General features: G+C 35.2%; 1 protein-coding gene across 1 annotated transcript; it reads right to left on the bottom strand.

Moving 5' to 3' along the window:
• Positions 1-250: 250 nt before the first annotated feature.
• LOC128998330 (uncharacterized) lies at positions 251-17,629 on the bottom strand. The gene is made up of 6 exons (XM_054424432.1): positions 17,262-17,629; positions 11,990-12,179; positions 9,337-9,558; positions 6,159-6,314; positions 4,242-4,441; positions 251-446 (listed from the first exon to the last, which is right to left on the bottom strand). The coding sequence occupies exons 1-6, from the start codon at positions 17,499-17,501 to the stop codon at positions 405-407; spliced, it is 1,050 nt and encodes a 349-aa protein (XP_054280407.1). The 5' UTR covers positions 17,502-17,629; the 3' UTR covers positions 251-404.
• Between the last annotated feature and the right edge of the window lie 296 nt (positions 17,630-17,925).

Raw genomic sequence — 17,925 nt, 5'->3', positions numbered from 1 at the left:
TTTTACAATTTTGACATGCCATGATTAGAGTTACCTGGTAATATGAGAGAGGCTTAAGAAAACTATGCCAGTGAAGTGTATCAGTATTAATTCATTTGTTTTACAAATTACTTCAAATTAAACTGCACGTATAAGGGGAGTGATCTGGTCTAGTGGTAAAGCGCTCAAGACCCAGCCTGAAGTAATGTGTTAAACGGTTTCAGGCTAGAGCCTGGTGGGAGGTAAAGGTGGCGCATAAAAAATACATGTATAAAACTGTACATATAAAAAATGTATTCTAGGTAGTAGTGATTGTATCACTTCATTAATTCAACTTAACTGTTCAAGAGGTTAGCAAGTGATCTTTTTGGTTATGTTGCACATGATGTTCCAAATAACTTTTTCAGCCACCGCACATTTAAGTTCTACAGTTGTTTTATTAGGGCCACTGCACACTCTACCAAATCCTGGAAACAAAACAAAAAGTTAATTATCAAAATCATAAATAAGGCTTATAAAGCCTGAACCTTAACTTAAAAATATAACTAAATTTGTCAATAAATCTCAAACTCTGCTTAGTTTTAGATATTATTTTGTATAGGTACATTATTATTCTTGCTTGAATAAACTTAGATTATCTCACTTTCCACCCTAACTGTGGTCAAATAAGCACCAAGTTAGCATGCTGTTCCTGCGTGGTATGACAACCTCTTTCCCAGCCCTGTCAGGAGATCTTTAGTGTCAAGAGCTTCAGACACCTGCACTTGACTGTATTTTCTGATTGTTTTAGTGTGCTGCGAACCAAATGGTTTGCATATATCTCTGCTACCAATTTTGTCTACATTACAGCTACCTATGGCTGAGTAGACGAATGTTGCTTTGTCTTATTTTTCTACTGTTACATTCTTGTGTTTTGTATGTTATTGTTTTTGTTTTTATGTTATTTCTGATGATGTTATGGTTCTGGTTTCAAAACAGAAAAAATAAGTGGTTTCAACGGGGAAAAAACTTAAAGTATTTAGGTTTGAAAACAAAGTGATTAAAATGATGAATTCTTATAATATGTATGGAATGTTTATAGCTTTTCTTATCATTTTCAGAGTTATCACACCTTATTGCTTATTTTACCTTGCTGTGGACACTATACTGTACTGCAAATAAATGAAAATTAAAATGTTAATTAAGGGCATTTAGCGAGAATTTTTATAAATTTTTAGCTTTTTGTAGTAAAGTTTGGCTGATACAAGGCTGTATAAATACTAATTATACAAAAGACCCTAAATAAGTTAACCTTATAAAGACCCTAAATGACAGTGGGATCTTTGCCCTAGGCTATGCTGATGATGTTGCAATCCTGGTGGTTGGAAAGTTCCACGGAACCATCACCTATCTTAGGGCCATGTCATACGAGCACTATCGCCGTCGCGCAGATGCCGTCGAGATAGCGCCGGAAAAAGTACATGTCATACGTGACGGCAAATGCGTCGCGTTGATACTGTCCCGCCAACGCCAGGTGCCTGTCATACATAGCGTCTTCAGGGCGCATTTGCCGTCACGGCAATTATGTTCATGATGGACACCATCCAGTTACGTTGTATCAGCTTTTTGCACATTTTAGATACATATGAAGAGTATTATCAGAAGAATCCAAGACGATGGGGAACCCATCCTGTGCTTTCTTCTCGTTTGTCGACAGGACAGTTCCATCCGATGTTCCAGGAACACAGGAAGTATGAAGATAAATTTTTTAGTTACTATCGAATGTCGGTTGCTTCTTTTGACGACTAAATAAATAATAAATTTTTTTGTATCAAACATTGTATCAAATATCGTAATAATCACTCCAAAGGTGTTCCAGTTGTTCTGAAAGTGCTCACGCGGCAAATGCGTCCCGCTGGCGCTAGCGCTCCGTATGGCAGGGTCCCGCGTCAGTCCGCGTTAGCTGCGCTCAGCGTCCGGTTAACGCGGACTCGCCGACGGCATTAGCGTCCGTATGACATGCTCCATAAGAACCCCGTTGCCGGGTTGGAGCGATTTTAATGCGACGGCATCTGCGCGACGGCAATAGCGCTCATATGACACGGCCATTATGAACAGAGTTTTAAGGGTGGTTAACCGTTGGTGTCTTGAAGTTGGGCTCTCCATTAATCCCAAAAAAGTTGTAATGGTACCCTTCACAAGAAGAAAACTGGAAGGGATCAGCCCGCTAATACTGCAGGGCACCGAACTCGAACTGCAGAATCAGGTGCAGTATCTAGATGTAATTTTGGACAGATCACTTCAATGGGGACATCTTCAAAGAGTCAATGACTGTGGTAAGTGGTCCCTAATAGCATGCAGGCAACTGGTAGGTGAAACATGGGCATTACAGCCCAGACTCCTGCACTGATTGTACGTATCTGTTGTACGACATGCCTTGACAAATGGTTCACTTGGGTGTTGGGCCAAGATGGAATCTACTGCAGCAGTCAAAGCTAAAGCAGGAGTTAGGAGACTTACTGGTCTTATAATAATTGGGGCAGTAAGCAGCTGTCCTGGAGCAGCCCTTGATTGTCTGCTTGATATGCTACCCATCGACATTTTTACCAAGGTGGTAGCAAGAAAAACAGCATTATGCCTAAGATGCAAAAACTTATGGAAAACCACAGGGAACAACAAAGGGCACTCCAAAATTGTTCAGGTGGTACACAGCGATGAGTAGGACCTGCCTTCAGACCATATGTCCAAAAAATACTCCTTTGGAAAGCCTTTTAAAACAATATTACCAGATAGGAAGGAATGGCCAGATAATGGTGGAAAGGGGCCCATCCCCGCAGGTGATTTAGAATGCTAAAAAGATAGTTCTAAGATCGAACAAGGGGGCTCCGGAACAGGTATGTAAAAAAAGGCATTGGCGTTAGCCTTCCCATGGGGGTGTACCCGACAGTTTTTCAAGCGGAGGTTGCACGGCAATCTTGGTTTTTGCTTGAGAGAATCTTAACAAAGAGATCAGATACATAAAAATTAACATCTACACTGATAGTCAAGCTACCTACCTTAAAAGCACTAAACTCATATGAATTCAGCTCAAGGCTCGTGTGGGATTGTCTTGCTTCTGTGTCTGAATCTGTGAATTCGAATTGGGTAGGAGGAATGATCATACGCTCTGCTGGGTGCCTGGAAACTCAGGCATTGAAGGAAATGAAGCCGCAGACAGATTGGCAAACGCTGCCTCAGCAGCAACAATGATTGGTCCATAACCCTTCTGTGGTATATCGCGAAAAAACGTGTGCACCTCTATTACCAATGAAAAGTGCCAAAAACCTTGGGTTGATACTCCCCTTCTTAGGGTTAGCAAGCTTACTCTGTTTAGGCATTCCAAACGGGTTGCCTCTGACCTCTTGAGACTAGACAGGAAAAGAATTAAATTAACAGTGGAACTGATAACTGGCCATGGGCGATTCAGGAAATATTTACAACGGATGGGCTTATTTGATGGTGAACCAATCTGTAGGCACTGCAGTTGGTCAGAGGAGACAGCCGATCACCTGCTCTATGATTGCGATAAGCTCTCTGACGCTAGAAGGATAACTGTTAGCAATGTGGTAGGAGGTAGATATCTTCCCTAGGAGGAACTAATCGGAAGACTACAGGCTTTCATTGGATGCCTGATTTTGTAGGGTCCATCAATGAAACAACTGTCTGAGGTGCGCAATAATTTGACTTTTTGGATGAAGTGCTTTATGGTTTCGGCCTGCCCCTGTTAGATAAAATAAGATACTAATTAGGACCTAAGCAAAAAATATAGGCCCATTTCTTAAATTTATCCAAAGCCCATGGTTGTTCTGTTTTTGCAAATCATTCTGAGACATCTCCATTCAAACTTTCAAATGAAATCCACAGCTTTTTTTTATTTATATTTACATACTTTTTGTGACGTTGACAAGGGTCAAAAGTCTTAGCCGGGTATAGACGGAGTCGCTGCGGCATCACAGCACGTTTTAGTGAAACCCAAATACTAATAGAGCAGTGAAGGGACACCATTATGATGTTTATATGATGTCGTGAGTAGTTGATATTTGACAATCCCGATGATTGAAGTTTTGATAATTGGACTTCTACTGCATCAACAATAATTCTAATTCTACATGTTTCATAGGTTTTTATAGTTTTCCGTTTTAACCGAGGCCTGGTCCCTTAAGGGTCAGTTAAGAGAACATGTACCGGTATTGTAGGCCTTTAGTATATATTGTTCATATTGTACATAATAATTAAGCTGTTACCTGGGTTTCAGGATCAGTATTTATCTCGGTGAGTGTAGAGAGGTAACTGTCTAGATTGTGTTGACGACAAATCTGCTGAGCGGCCGGATTTTCTCTCGTTATTGACAACAGACAGCGCAGAATGTACTCCTTGACAATATTGTCACTGAGACGCAGAAGAGTGATAAGATTTACAATCACACCAGACTCTGTTAGATTCCCTGAAATCAACCATAGCTGTTAAAAAAGAACAAGATTGAATCTAGTATCATGAAATTATCTTTATCTTTAGTCTTTAATACAAATTATGTAGCCAACATGATTGTCGTAATTGGTACAATTCATTACAAAATGACTTGGTTAACATTTTAAATCTTAGTGGTTACAGGATATTCATCATAATATACATATACATTTTTAACGTTTTTGATATATTTACACTTACACTGTAAACACTTATAAGACGCTAAATACCCATCAAAATATGTTACAGCGGAAATGTGTGTTACGTTTACCGCCTTGTCCATGTTTACAGGATAAGTATAAAAATATAAGTTAATGTTGGAAGAGTATAATGCTAATAAGTAACCCTATTATTTATTACCAAATTCTACAACATAACTATAGATAAAATACAAATAAGGTTACCGTACATAAATTTTGAGAGTGGATTGGTAACAAACTTCTCATTAAAAAATTTGACAACACTATAAATGGGAAATGAAGATAAGTTGAGTACAGTTTACATTTTTGAAATTATTTTGTTTGTCTATTTTTTTAATGAGATGACAGATTTCTCATAAAAAAATCACCAATATATGATGTTTCATTTTTTAAATTCTTACAAGTAAAAAAATAAAACCTGCCTATTTGCCCTATTTGCCTATTTGGAGTGTTTTGTTTTTCCTAATCCTTAAATGTATTTTGAGGAGTATCCACCACGTAACAGAGTAATTTTTTTAGTATGGTTTAAATGAAACCTATAGAAAGATGATTTTGGTTTTATTTACCATAGACGGGAACTGTACGTGAATTTTGATGACTGGGAAAAAGTCTGTGAATAATTAATTGTTCAATTGTACTCCTATAGTCGAGCGTCCATTCATCAATGTTTTTCGTTGGTACGGCCTACTCTATTAAGGATGTTATGTAGTAATAACGCAATTGCAGTAATCAATAACATTGTCCTCAAGATTGTGGGGAATGATCAAAATGTTGTTGTGATCGCAGGAGCAATATATAGCTATTTACAGTTATAAAATACACATACATTTTTTTACCATATTACTGCATTTTTGGCTTATCCAAAAAATTGGTAGCCCAAACAGTCAAGTCACAGTTGAACCGTAGTGTAGGTGTTGTGTTTTTTAAATAGATGAATAATATATAGACATAGACATATTTTATTTGCACATAACATTCTTTACATGTGTTGGTAGATACAGAATAGGTGCATTGTCAGAGTTAAATTATCAGAATATAAAAAATAAAATAGTAATCAAGAAGATAATGTAAATTAACAAAATTGAATGATAAAACTATTCTAAACTAAAGAGGTATTATGAAAATCTGCAATAAAATAAAAGGCTCTGTAAATGAAAAGTTCACCTATTTTATCTTTAAATGATTTTTTTTAACAATTTATAGTTTGCAGGCAGCACATTGTACAGCCTCAGCCCAGCATATAGCAGACTTTTTTCATAAATTATTAAATGGTGCCTTGGAAATCTAAAAATGTTTTCATTTAGAGTATTATATCTATGGTTGATTTGTAAATTGATTGTTGATATTGATCTATTGTTAATATTCCACAACAAATTACATTTAAAGATAATTTAATTGTGTTGGTGGGTGCATAGATAAGAAAACATACACTTCTTTATCATTATTAATTCATATTGCTAAAAAATTAAAAATTAAAATATTAGGCCTACTTACTTTTTACAGTCTCGTCGGTGTCGCACAGCCCCATAATTAGGAAAATGGTTTTGTTCACAATTTTTTCACAGCCACTATTTAAAGCCTTTTCAACCATTTTAATCCCATTATACTTGTTGAATTGACTAATTCCAGCAGGATTTGATCGAGCAATAGCTGTAAAAGTTACATTAAAATGTATCAACAATTCACATATCTGATACATACATCCTAGGTTTTAATGTGTAAAAGAGATTACTTTTACACTCACAGAGTATCGGCAACAAACTGTTGTACAGTCGTCGCGATATATCTGGAGCTTTGGCCTACGTCATTAGTAGGAGGAGTCTGCTCGCCCGCTCATTGAATGGTAGGCGCGCGACGTTGTACTAGCCGTACGATAAACATAGCCCCACTCACACTGACACCACACCTTCCCCCCGCACCCTTCTTCAGGGGTTGTGTGCACATCACGGCGCTGGGCAGACACATTCACCTCAATAGACGCCGCTATGTCTGAGTGCTGCGACTGACAAATGTGGTGGCGATCACAGAAATTTTATTAAATTTAAACATATTTTAATACAAAATATTGTAAGTGAAATAATACACCGTTTTGAAGTAAAAAGTGACACACTAGTCCTTTCTATATATTTTAAATGTAAAAAATTGCAAATAAAATGCCAACATTACTGGGGAAAAATACATTATATAGGCTATATATTATAAGTATAATGATTAGATAAAAAATAAAATAAAAACTTACATTCAACTTCAATCAGAGTCACATTCCATGCCTTCGATTCCTGAGGGATCAGAGTCAGGTTCAGGTTCGTCAGGGTTGTCACTGTTGGATGCATCCTCGTCGTCGTCACTATCAGGACCACCCAATTCAATAATTATTGGGTCAATGCGTTCATCCATAATGTGATCGGATTCCCAGTAATCGGCCTCAGTTTTTAATACATGACGACAAAGTGGCAATCAGTCATTTTCCGTCATGGAACCAAATTTGTCTTCACACAGCTTTTTTACGTCGGCGATTTTGTAAGTTGTGTTTCGACTGGCAACCCAACCCTTCACTATTGCCCAAATGTTCTCAATCGGGTTGAGGTCTGGGTGGTAGGGTGGTAGTCTCAAACAGGTATGATTATGCTTAGACAATATTTCGTCGATTTCATACCCTTTATAAACCGGTTTGTTTTGACATATCAGTGCGTAAAGTTGGTGTTGGTTTCAACATGTCATTGGTATAAGCAATGTTCATTTTGTCCAGCCAATTTCTCATCTCCTGCTTGGTAGATCCACTATTAGGGACTTTTTCAATAACAGTGTTATGGTAGGGGGCGTTGTCAACAACTACCACGCTATTCGCAGGTAGATTAGGGATTAACAGCTCTTCTAACCATTTTTTATAATTTCCCTTATTCATATTGTGATGATAATCACCAGTAGTTTTAGATGATTTCCACATCAACAATGCATTTGGTATGAATCCCATTTCCCCTCCTGCATGAATGATTATTAGTCTTTCTCCTTTAGATATTTGTTTCACATATCCTTGGCTGGAATTGTCGCTCCATGATTTATTTTGGACGTGTGACGAAAGAATGTAAGTTTCGTATAAATATACTATAGGTCTTTTTTCTTCCCTGTACTTTTTAATTTTTTGTAAATAGTCAATTCTTTTTTGGACAATATCAGGTTTCTCAATCAAGATTTTTCTATTACTTTTGGTTTTTTGCCACTTAAATCCCAATTTCTTGATTATCTGCCTTACACTAGTGTTTTTGCCTTGGAAATGTATACTTTCTACCAATTTCAAACGAATTCCATCTACAGTTGGACATCTTTTTTCGTCGATGTAGAAATTGTGTATGATTCTTCTCACTAGTGCTTGGTCAAAATCGTCTTAATCAGTAATATAGCATTTTTTATTTCTTTTCTTATCAGGTGTCACAAACGATGTACTTGCACCAGAATCGACTACAGCTTTTTCCCGTTTCCGTTTCACTGTACTTATTGTACTTATTGATGTGCCCGTAGCCCTGGCCGTTCTCTCCTGACACTTTTGAAGGGGAATGGTTAATGAGCCGTTTTCCACTTCAGATGACATGAAATTTAAAACATTGGCAATAACCTCTTTGGTCTGACTATGCATTTTTTTGTTCTTGACTTTAGACACAATGGGAGGCATTATTTGTTACTTTCAGCACTCACAACACTGACATAAACTATAACACAACAAAGTACAACACTGAAAACGATGAACAGCGGTAAGCATAGATGTTAAAACAGCAATGATTCGTTAGACATACAGCAGGCGGCTGACAACAATTGAGCGCCGAGCGGATGTTTTCAAGCCTGTGTAGTACAAGGTAGCGCATGCGCTGAACAACCTCCCCACCACGAGTCATTGGCTGCTGTTCAAATTACAACCGTCGTCACAGCTCAAGATATACCGCGACGACTGTATATGAGCAATATTGTACAAGTTTAGTTTGTGATAAATTAATCAAAAGCTTTACGTGCTACTATCTAATACACTGTGAATAAAATCATTTTTCAATTTTAAATGAATAAAAATCTTAAAGTTCTTCAGTGTTCTTAAAACTTACATAACAAAATCCATTAGAATCTTGATGATAATTTACAAAAGCATTGCTTTGCAGGAACCTTTTTTCAGAATAACTGTAGTATATATATATTACTAGTAAGTAACAGAGCCTGTTGTGTTTAAATAAAGCGGTTACTAGGAAAATAATGGTATGGTTATGAAATCCATACACCAGTTAAGTCACTAATTATTGGTAGGCCTATAGATTAAGCAATTAAATTTAGAAACACACATACAGTAATATAAAACACACTTTAACCACAAATGCAAATTGTGAACAACAACATCCAAACAAGGAAAAAAAGTGTGATTTATTGCAATGTATGACTGTACTAATACTAAATATTGCCTTTTTCTGATGACACGACTGTTTTAGCATTCCCTCTATAACCACAATTGCAAATATGACAGATTTTAGGAGTTCTACTGTAATTTAATATTCAATAAATGTAGTTTTCAAACACTATTACCAACTCAAATTTGGTATATTTTTTAAATGTATCGCTCATAGTCTTCTATGTTAGATAGAAAGGAATAACGACAAGATTCAAACTATGAATAGTAGTGGTTAGGATTAAATACCTGATACAGCAGCAATGGCCTTAAACATGGCATCTTTATTTGGATCTGAGGAAGCCATTTCCATCAATGGTCTGAATACTTCATCTGTTACTGAGAGCTCTTGACAAAATGGGTTGTTTTTGCAGCACTCAAGTATGATGGCTGCTGTTGAACTTCGCAAAGAAGCATGCTTGCTTTTCAGTAGGGGAGCAATAATGTTAAGTCCATCGATTTGATAAAATACTGAAAACAGAGACAATCAACAGTTTTTCTAAACAAGGTTGCTTTAAAGTAACTCCCTATACTAGGCCTACATCCCAAAATACTGGGCTAGAAAAAAAGAATGGTGCTATAATAAGCAGTTGGTACATCCGTATCTGTGATTTCAAACAGTTGATTGTTACACCAATGAAAAAGATGTATTTATAAGTTTGTTTTGACAAGGTTATGTTTTGTCTCAGTTGCTTAGTTGAGTACCACAAAGCCTGCCAATAAATGACTAATACAAAACAAGAAAAACAATTTCATATTTTTGAATTTTCTTGTATTAATGCTATTGTTAGTGTTCAGCGGAACCTTCACATCAAACTTTGGAAGGAGACTCCTCATCGGAACTGCATGGCTCGTTGGATAAGGCAATTCAAGACAACTGGATGTCTGAGTGCTGGGATGAGTTCAAACTGTCCACAGACTCCTCCAGACGCTGTGGAGAGAATCGAAGCTTAGTTTCCTTCAAAAAAGCTAAGAGTCCAAAAACCTCAACAGTCAAAGCCGGTAGGGAACTTCACATACCGCAGTCAATGGTAGCTTAGTGATAAGTCAAAACGCACACTTTTGCCATGATAGCTTCGTTTCTTGTTGACATTCCTCGATTTTGATGACAGGTTATGTGGTACTCAACAAAGCAACTGAGACACAAAAAACTAATAATCACGCCCTTTCCATTGGTACAACAATCAGCTATTTGAAAGCACAGAAACAGACGTACCGACCGTTTAGTTTTGCACCATTATATTTTAATAACATCTGTAATTGTAAAGAAGTTTGATTTGTTACATTCTGATTCATTTACCATATCTTATTATTAAATTGTCTTTTATAAGTTTCATTTTTTCAAAAGTAGTAGGCCTAATATGTGTTTTGTGCTATAGTTGCAAAAAGCTTATAAGGCAAGAACATTGCAAGACCCATAATTTTCCAGCCCGTCTAATTTAGGCTTTCCAAGTATGGGAAAATCAAGAAGGTATAAGATACTTAATTTTAAATAAACTCTCTTGGAACCACATAATACAATATCTAGTGTCCTACTGTCCTTCCTCTAGATAATCACTCTAATCCAGAATAAATAATAAGGTAAATTGCAATGATCTCTATAGTTACGGAGACTGTATACAAACGTCACCTCTATAAGAAGATGAAGGAATGCTCTAAGGAATGAGTCTAAAGTGTACCTATACAGGTGTTGACATTTGAAAAACACACATTATAAAGTTAACTGGGGGTGCCCAGACTTTGTCTTGCTTCCTCATCTTAAATTAAAATGGCCGCCATTTTGATTAGGGTGCGATATTGACCTTTGGTTTGTGCTATTCAATTTCTATTGATAAAAACCCCCTTTAAAATAAGGGGTCACATGATAGGTGCTTACATTTGAAAATTTGGGGCTGCCCCCGAAATACCCAAATTTGGGAGCTGGGGCAAAGTTGTAACTTTGATGAAAAAGTGCAATTTCTTATGTTGTAAATATGTGCCGAGTTTGGTTTTCCTACTGCAACACGTTAAAAAGTTAACTGGGGGGTTCCAGACTTTTGCCTAACCCTGTATAGATCAACAAAATAGAGAGTGTTGACGTGACGTGTCAGAAAAAGCTGATGACAGGTTTGCCGAGGTCAGATAAATAGAGTCTTATTATTTTTGTGCACGCAAAACTAAATACTTTAATTATCCCATTAATTAACATTTTTTTCAAACATGCAAAGTGAAAAGCAGTTGAATATTACAAACTATTTATCCAGTAAGAAGCCAATGAATGTACAGTAAAGGTGCCGTTTGTTTATTTTTTCAATTTTTTTTATTCATTAATTTTGTTTGCTTTATCAACCAACCAGCAAGTATTTGTTTGCTTTATGGTTGATTTCCATGTCTAATATCAGGGTGTCCACAGAAATTTTGTCAATTATTTCCCTGACTTTCCAAGACTATACATGACCATTAACCATTGATTTCCATGACTCACGCACTTAACTAAAAAATTATAATATACCATACACACACAAATAATATTGCCTAGACAAGTTATTTCACAGAAAATACTGAAATACATATTAACAGATAACAATGGAGTACAATAGGTACAACAATGAACTAAGTTTTTGCCTATTTCCATGACTTTCAATGACCAGAATTTTCTTCCATGACTTTCCATGACTATCCCTGACTTTCCAGAATGTGGACACCCTGAATATACTCCATATAGTTCAACACCCCCTTAGTCCACAAAGTGGACTAAACTATAAACTATCAAGTCTATTGTAGTTTGAATAGGACTATTACTTAAAAATATTAATGTCAAATCATAAAACAAAAATAAAAAAATTGGTAATAACTTATTGTAAGTTATAAAGTTACAAAGTTGTAAAGTTATAAATAGAAAATTGTATGATCAAATACTTACTCTGGGCAAGATCAATTTCATATAAAAATTCGACCAACTGCTCCAATGTTTCTTGATACTTGGCTAAATTTGTGTCAACAAAATTTTCTGGCTTTGTTTGAACTTCTTTCAAAACTTCAAGTCTTTTTTGCATCTCTGGTACCAAATCAACAGTCATGGCATTCAACGCATTTTTCAAAAACTCGGCTTTCTGAAAGAAAATAAGAGCAAAGTAAATATAAAAGAAAATTACTTTGTTAAGAATTAGAACCTACAAAATGTAAACATAACTATATTTGTGAAATAAGAGCAAAATTTATTTTTTCATTATTTTTTATTTTCAAATGTTGACAAATTTGATTTTAACTAGGCCTACCCAAATCTGACCAATGTTTTAGCGAACTTTCCATATAGGGAATAAGCTATTACCGTAGGTCTCATACTAAGACCTGGACCTGGGACCGATTTACCTTTTGTTTTAGAGGGGGGGCCAACAAAAAGGGGGGCCCCAAAAGGCCAAAAATACCCTCGGTTCAAATTCATATATATGTGAAATATATAGGGAAAAGGATCCGAATTTAATGAAATTTGGTACATTTAATCTAAGAAAACCTAAATTTAATCTAACAAGTTTGCGAACCAACATGATCAGACTATTAGAACGAGGGTTTATGGGGGGTTTTCTGGGTTAAAAATTGGGATTACCCATTTTTACCGTAAAAACATAACATTTCTCAACTAATTTCCAAACCATTTTGTATGCCTCAAAAAAAAAAATTTAGTATTTTAAAGCGCTATTTTATGCCTAAGGGGTACAGAGAAAATTAAAATAAAGTGTAAATTAAAAATTCCCCATTTTCTTATGGAGAGAACAAATGAACCATTGTTGATTGTTTATGGATATAGTTTAATCACCATTTGGTATTTAGTTTATTTCATACCAAGCTATCAACATTTCAATAAAAGAACACACCCCATTACCTTCCCACGTGATTTCTCATACTACTGGGTCTAAAACTTGGGTTTCGTTTACTGGACGTGCCTGTAGCAGGTCTTGAGGTGCAGTTCGGCTTTTAACCGCTTCCCCTGAGAAGACAAGTCAATGACATTGTCTTCCTTTTCAAGGTGATAAATTGGATCATTGACTGCCTTGAACTCTTGGAACAAAGTGGATTTTGACACTCCCAGAGGAACTCGATCCAGGGCTGTGTTCAAAAGGAGATATCAGCCCAGAAATTATACTCTTAGCCACGGAATCTCCAGACTGCTGAGATTTAGCGAAGATGTCTACCCCCACACCTAGACTTCTTTGGGCCATCACTAGCATCTTTTAAGCGTGATATAAAATATCTAAAAAATGGACTGAAGCAAACAACTTTCGTAAAATACCTAAAGCAAATCATAGTTGGTCAATACTTGGAGGGCTGTGATAGGCAAAACCAACAAATTCATAACTCCAATAGTGAATTTACTTTGGGAGTAAAAACAAATACAACTGCTTTTAACACTGATAGAGGATTACAACAAGAACATCAGAGAAGAAATATGAAACACAATCAACCAACACTGCCGCCAGTACTCGACATCTACCCTGCAACTGAGTCAACGGATCTACCTTCTCTACCTGAATCCTCCGAAAGTAAACAAGAATCTGAGTTGACTGTTCTGAAAATGTTAACAATCAGACCTTTGCAAGCAATGTTTTAAACTCCCAAGTATGGCCAGGGTTACCTGTGAAGTAATTGAGCCTAATTCTAAAGCAACTAAGACTGTATTAACAAACATAAATAAGCAGTCTAGCATAACTGTCTTCCACCAAAACACAGGGCCTGATTAAGGCTCTAGTCGCCAGTAGGCTGACGTTTTTTCGCGCCCCCCCCCCTCCTCCCTACCACTAGCCCTCCTCTCTGCCACCCCTTTCAAAATTTCAAAGTATATGAAAACTAATTTTGAATTCAAAAATTAAAAATTACCAAGAAGGCATTATACTACTATTCAGTTTATTTAAAAACAAAAGAAAGCTGATTTTGTTACGCCCCCAGTCCCATCTTTAAGTCTTAGCTGTCTGGCGCCCCCCCCCCCCCCCTAAAACACTTGGCTGACTGGTGCCCTAGGCTCCAGCCTAATTAGCCTAATGGGTAATCAGGCCCTGCCAAAACATACAATGTTTAGCTACTAGAATTGATTCATTACCTAATTAATACTATTGAAGAACTAAAGCCGCAAATCATGATTTTAACGGAACATAAATTAAACCAAAATGAAATTATGACACTCAAAATACCTGGGTTTCAAGTGGCTACCCTACCTGGTTTGCTAGAACTAATTTTAGAGGAGGGGGTGTTTTAATACTGGTATCAACAAATATCAATTTCATAAATGTATCATTTAATTCTTTGACAGCACTTAATCAAGATAAAATATTTGAATCTTGTACACTGAAATTAAAATTGGGAAAGAAAAATTTTTAGTTGTGGGTCTTTACAGAACCCCATCTGAAAATGCTGAAATCTATCTAGACAAATTAAATGAACTGTTGCGAATTTTAAATAAAATTAACCGTAACATTCTACTGGGGGGCGATTTTAATATTGATGTTTTGAAGGAAGACAAAAAGAAAAAAAAATTGTGAATATAATACAAATGCATGGTTTTCAATATACTATTAAAATACCAACTAGAGTTACTGAATGTAATGAATCAGCTATTGATAATTTTATCACCAACATAGATGACAAATGTTTTAAAGTAGAAAGTTTAATCACAGCTTTGTCAGACCATGATGGACACCTCTTCAAAATTTTAAATTTAAAAAGTAAAAACAATATAAATTCTAAAATACATAAATTTGAAAGAAGATTTAAAAAAAAAAACCTGAAACCATTAAACTCTTCATTCATGATCTCTCCAAGGAGGATTGGACAAAGCTTTATAACTGTAATGTTGAAGACAAATTTACTTACTTCTATAACACACTTAAATATTATTTTGATTTACATTTTCCAAAAACTAAAATAGTCACGAGTAATGTAAATAACGGCTGGATCGATGATGAAATTATCAATGAGCACCGTCAATTAATTGCAGAGCACCAATTGTACAGGAATGATAGAAGTAACATTAAGTTAAAGAATTGTATTAAAGAACGTAAAAAAAGATATAGAAAAATTATAAAGCTTAAGAAAAAAAATCATTTTAACAATAAAATTAGGAACTCGACCAATGTTAACAAAACTGTTTGGCAGATTGTGAACTCTGAAACTAAAAGTAAAAAAGATAAGGTGCATAATAATGTTATACTAATGCAGAATGGTGCAGAAATAGAGGATCCATATGCTGTTTCAAATATATTTAACAATAATTTTGCTGATATGGTGGAACATCATGTTTTACCAAGTCTGAATAAAACCCAAACTAGTTCTGAAAATTTTGCTTCAAACACTAAGTTTAAGTGAAAAACAATTGATGAACCAATTTTAATATCCATAATAGACCAATTAAAACCTAAATGGTCATCAGGTTATGATGAAATTCCGATTAGAATAATAAAAGAATCTAAATCTGTTTTATTAAAGCCACTTTTACACGTCATTAATACTTCACTTATAACAGGTGTTTAACCTGATAAGCTGAAAATTTCAAAAATTATCCCGGTATACAAAAAAGGAGACAAAAAAGATCCAAATAACTATCGACCAGTGGCAATTCAACCAGCTCTTTCAAAATTATTTGAAAAATGCTTTCTTTTTCAGCTAGTGGATTATTTTGAAATTAATAACTTATTAGATAAAGAGCAGCATGGTTATAGAAAAAACAAATCCACCACTACAGCACTTATATCTTATATTGAAAATGTGTTAGAAAAGTTGGATGAGGACAATAAAGTAATTGGTGCCTTTTTGGATATGTCTAAGGCATTTGACAGTGTGCACCATTTAAAGTTACTAAATAAACTTAAAATGTATGGAATTGGTGGCAAAGAGTTAAGCTAGATTGAATCTTATCTGGAGGGACGCCAGCAGTTTGTTAACATTGTTAATTTAAGTGGGAATAAAATGTACCATATTAAATCTGAGGTTAGAACAGTAAAATACTCAGTGCCACAAGGATCAGTGTTGGGCCCATTCTTGTTCTTGTGCTACTTGGGAGGGATGCCAAAACATTTATTGGAACATGTAGAAAATAATACTCTGTTCTTGTATGCTTGTATGACATAAGTATGTCGATTTATGATAAGAACATGGAGCTTCTTAAAAATAAAACTCATAATTCACTCACAATAATTAAAGATTACTTTAATGAAAAAATCTTTTACTAAATGAAAATAAAACAACGTTCATTGAGTTTGAATCTAAAAAATCTAGAAAAGAACTGTTTAATAATTTTGTTCATGAAACTAAATTTTTAGGCCTCACCTTAAATAGCACACTTTAATTGGCCCTCACATGTTGACAACTTATGTAATAAAATCAGCTAAAGTATTTTTGCTATTAGACGCTTATAGGCCTGTCCATTATGCAACAGAGAAATCTTAAGGAACGTTTACTTTGCTATTATTCACTCACATATTTCTTACGGTATAGAAATTTATGGAGGAACAAGTAAATTCAATTTAAACAAAATTTTACATTTACAAAAAGAAGCCATTAGGTGTATCCTTAATCTCGAAAACGAATCCTGTAAAAATCATTTTAAAGAATTAGAGTTCTTTACCGTTTTCAGTCTCTATATTTATAAGACGATAATGTATGTTAAAAACCATGAATCAGAACTTCAAAGACAGAAAGACGTACATAATTATAACACTAGAAACAAACTAAACTTCATAACTAAAAAACATAAAAAAGAAAAATTTAAGGAAAGTCCTTATTATATTGGAATTAAATTTATGCATTCCCTCCCCAGCAGTATTAGAAACGAAAGTAGCGTAAATAAATTCAAAAATAAACTTAAGGGGTTTTTAAATGATAGTGAATTTTATAGTTTAGAAAATGTTGAACACTGTAACAAAAAACCTGTATGACTAAGCAAGTAGGGAAGTAGGCCTAGGTGAAATCATGTGAAATAGTTTTAGGTTGATGACACATTCATGTACACTTGTTTTGTATGTATTGAATAAAGATTGATTGATTGATTGATTGATTGATTGATATCCAGAGGCTGCTCTTCTGACACCTCTCTGTTTGGTTACTTGATGGAGCCTTTAAAGGGCCACACACTCAATAGTGAGGAGTAATTACAGTGATACTTAAATCTTATTATGATTTTATATGGATTGGTTTGGATTACATACCTCTTGTGAAATCTGTTCTGGGGGTCTGTCATTACCCTGAAGACGAGTTGATATTTTAAGTAAATCTTGCAAAGTGTGTGGCTGTCTCATATCTTGTACTGTGGGTTCAGTAGTTGGATTGCTGATACTAGGCAACTGTGTTTGTGAATTAGGATTGTCACTGCTCAGATTACTATTTTCCACCGGAACAAGACTAAAGTTGTTAGGCCTATTAGATGCCTCACCAGGATTTCCACTCATTGTAAAAATAATTTTGCCTTAAAGGCTTACTTCCTTGTATTTATTTTAAAACACTTCAATTGCAATGGCAATTCAATGGCTATGGCAATACCCTACCACCTACCTACCTAACTAACCTAACAATATAACATAACCTCAAAGTTGTTTATTTTGACTTTTGAGTTTTTTTCTTTTTTCTAGCAAGGAAACAAAAAATGTCATGTAGCTTTCACAATAACTTTTTTTAATATTTTGCTTAAAAAACTGCAATCGTCATAGATTACTTTTGACCCTTGAATATTGTATAATAAATGTGGTTGTATTTAGCTTATCCATATTAAGGATATAATTAATCCATAAAGGCAAGAGTGTGCTTAAGGCGTTTGAGCCCTAGCGTTGGGTTCGATGTGCCCTAATCCCATAACTTACTTACTTCTGAAAACTG

Source organism: Macrosteles quadrilineatus, unplaced genomic scaffold, assembly GCF_028750875.1.
Source record: "Macrosteles quadrilineatus isolate MER2022 unplaced genomic scaffold, UCM_ALF_1.0 Scaffold_7__1_contigs__length_78375512, whole genome shotgun sequence".
NCBI lineage: Eukaryota > Metazoa > Arthropoda > Insecta > Hemiptera > Cicadellidae > Macrosteles > Macrosteles quadrilineatus.
This window is presented reverse-complemented; position numbering and strand designations above follow the sequence as displayed.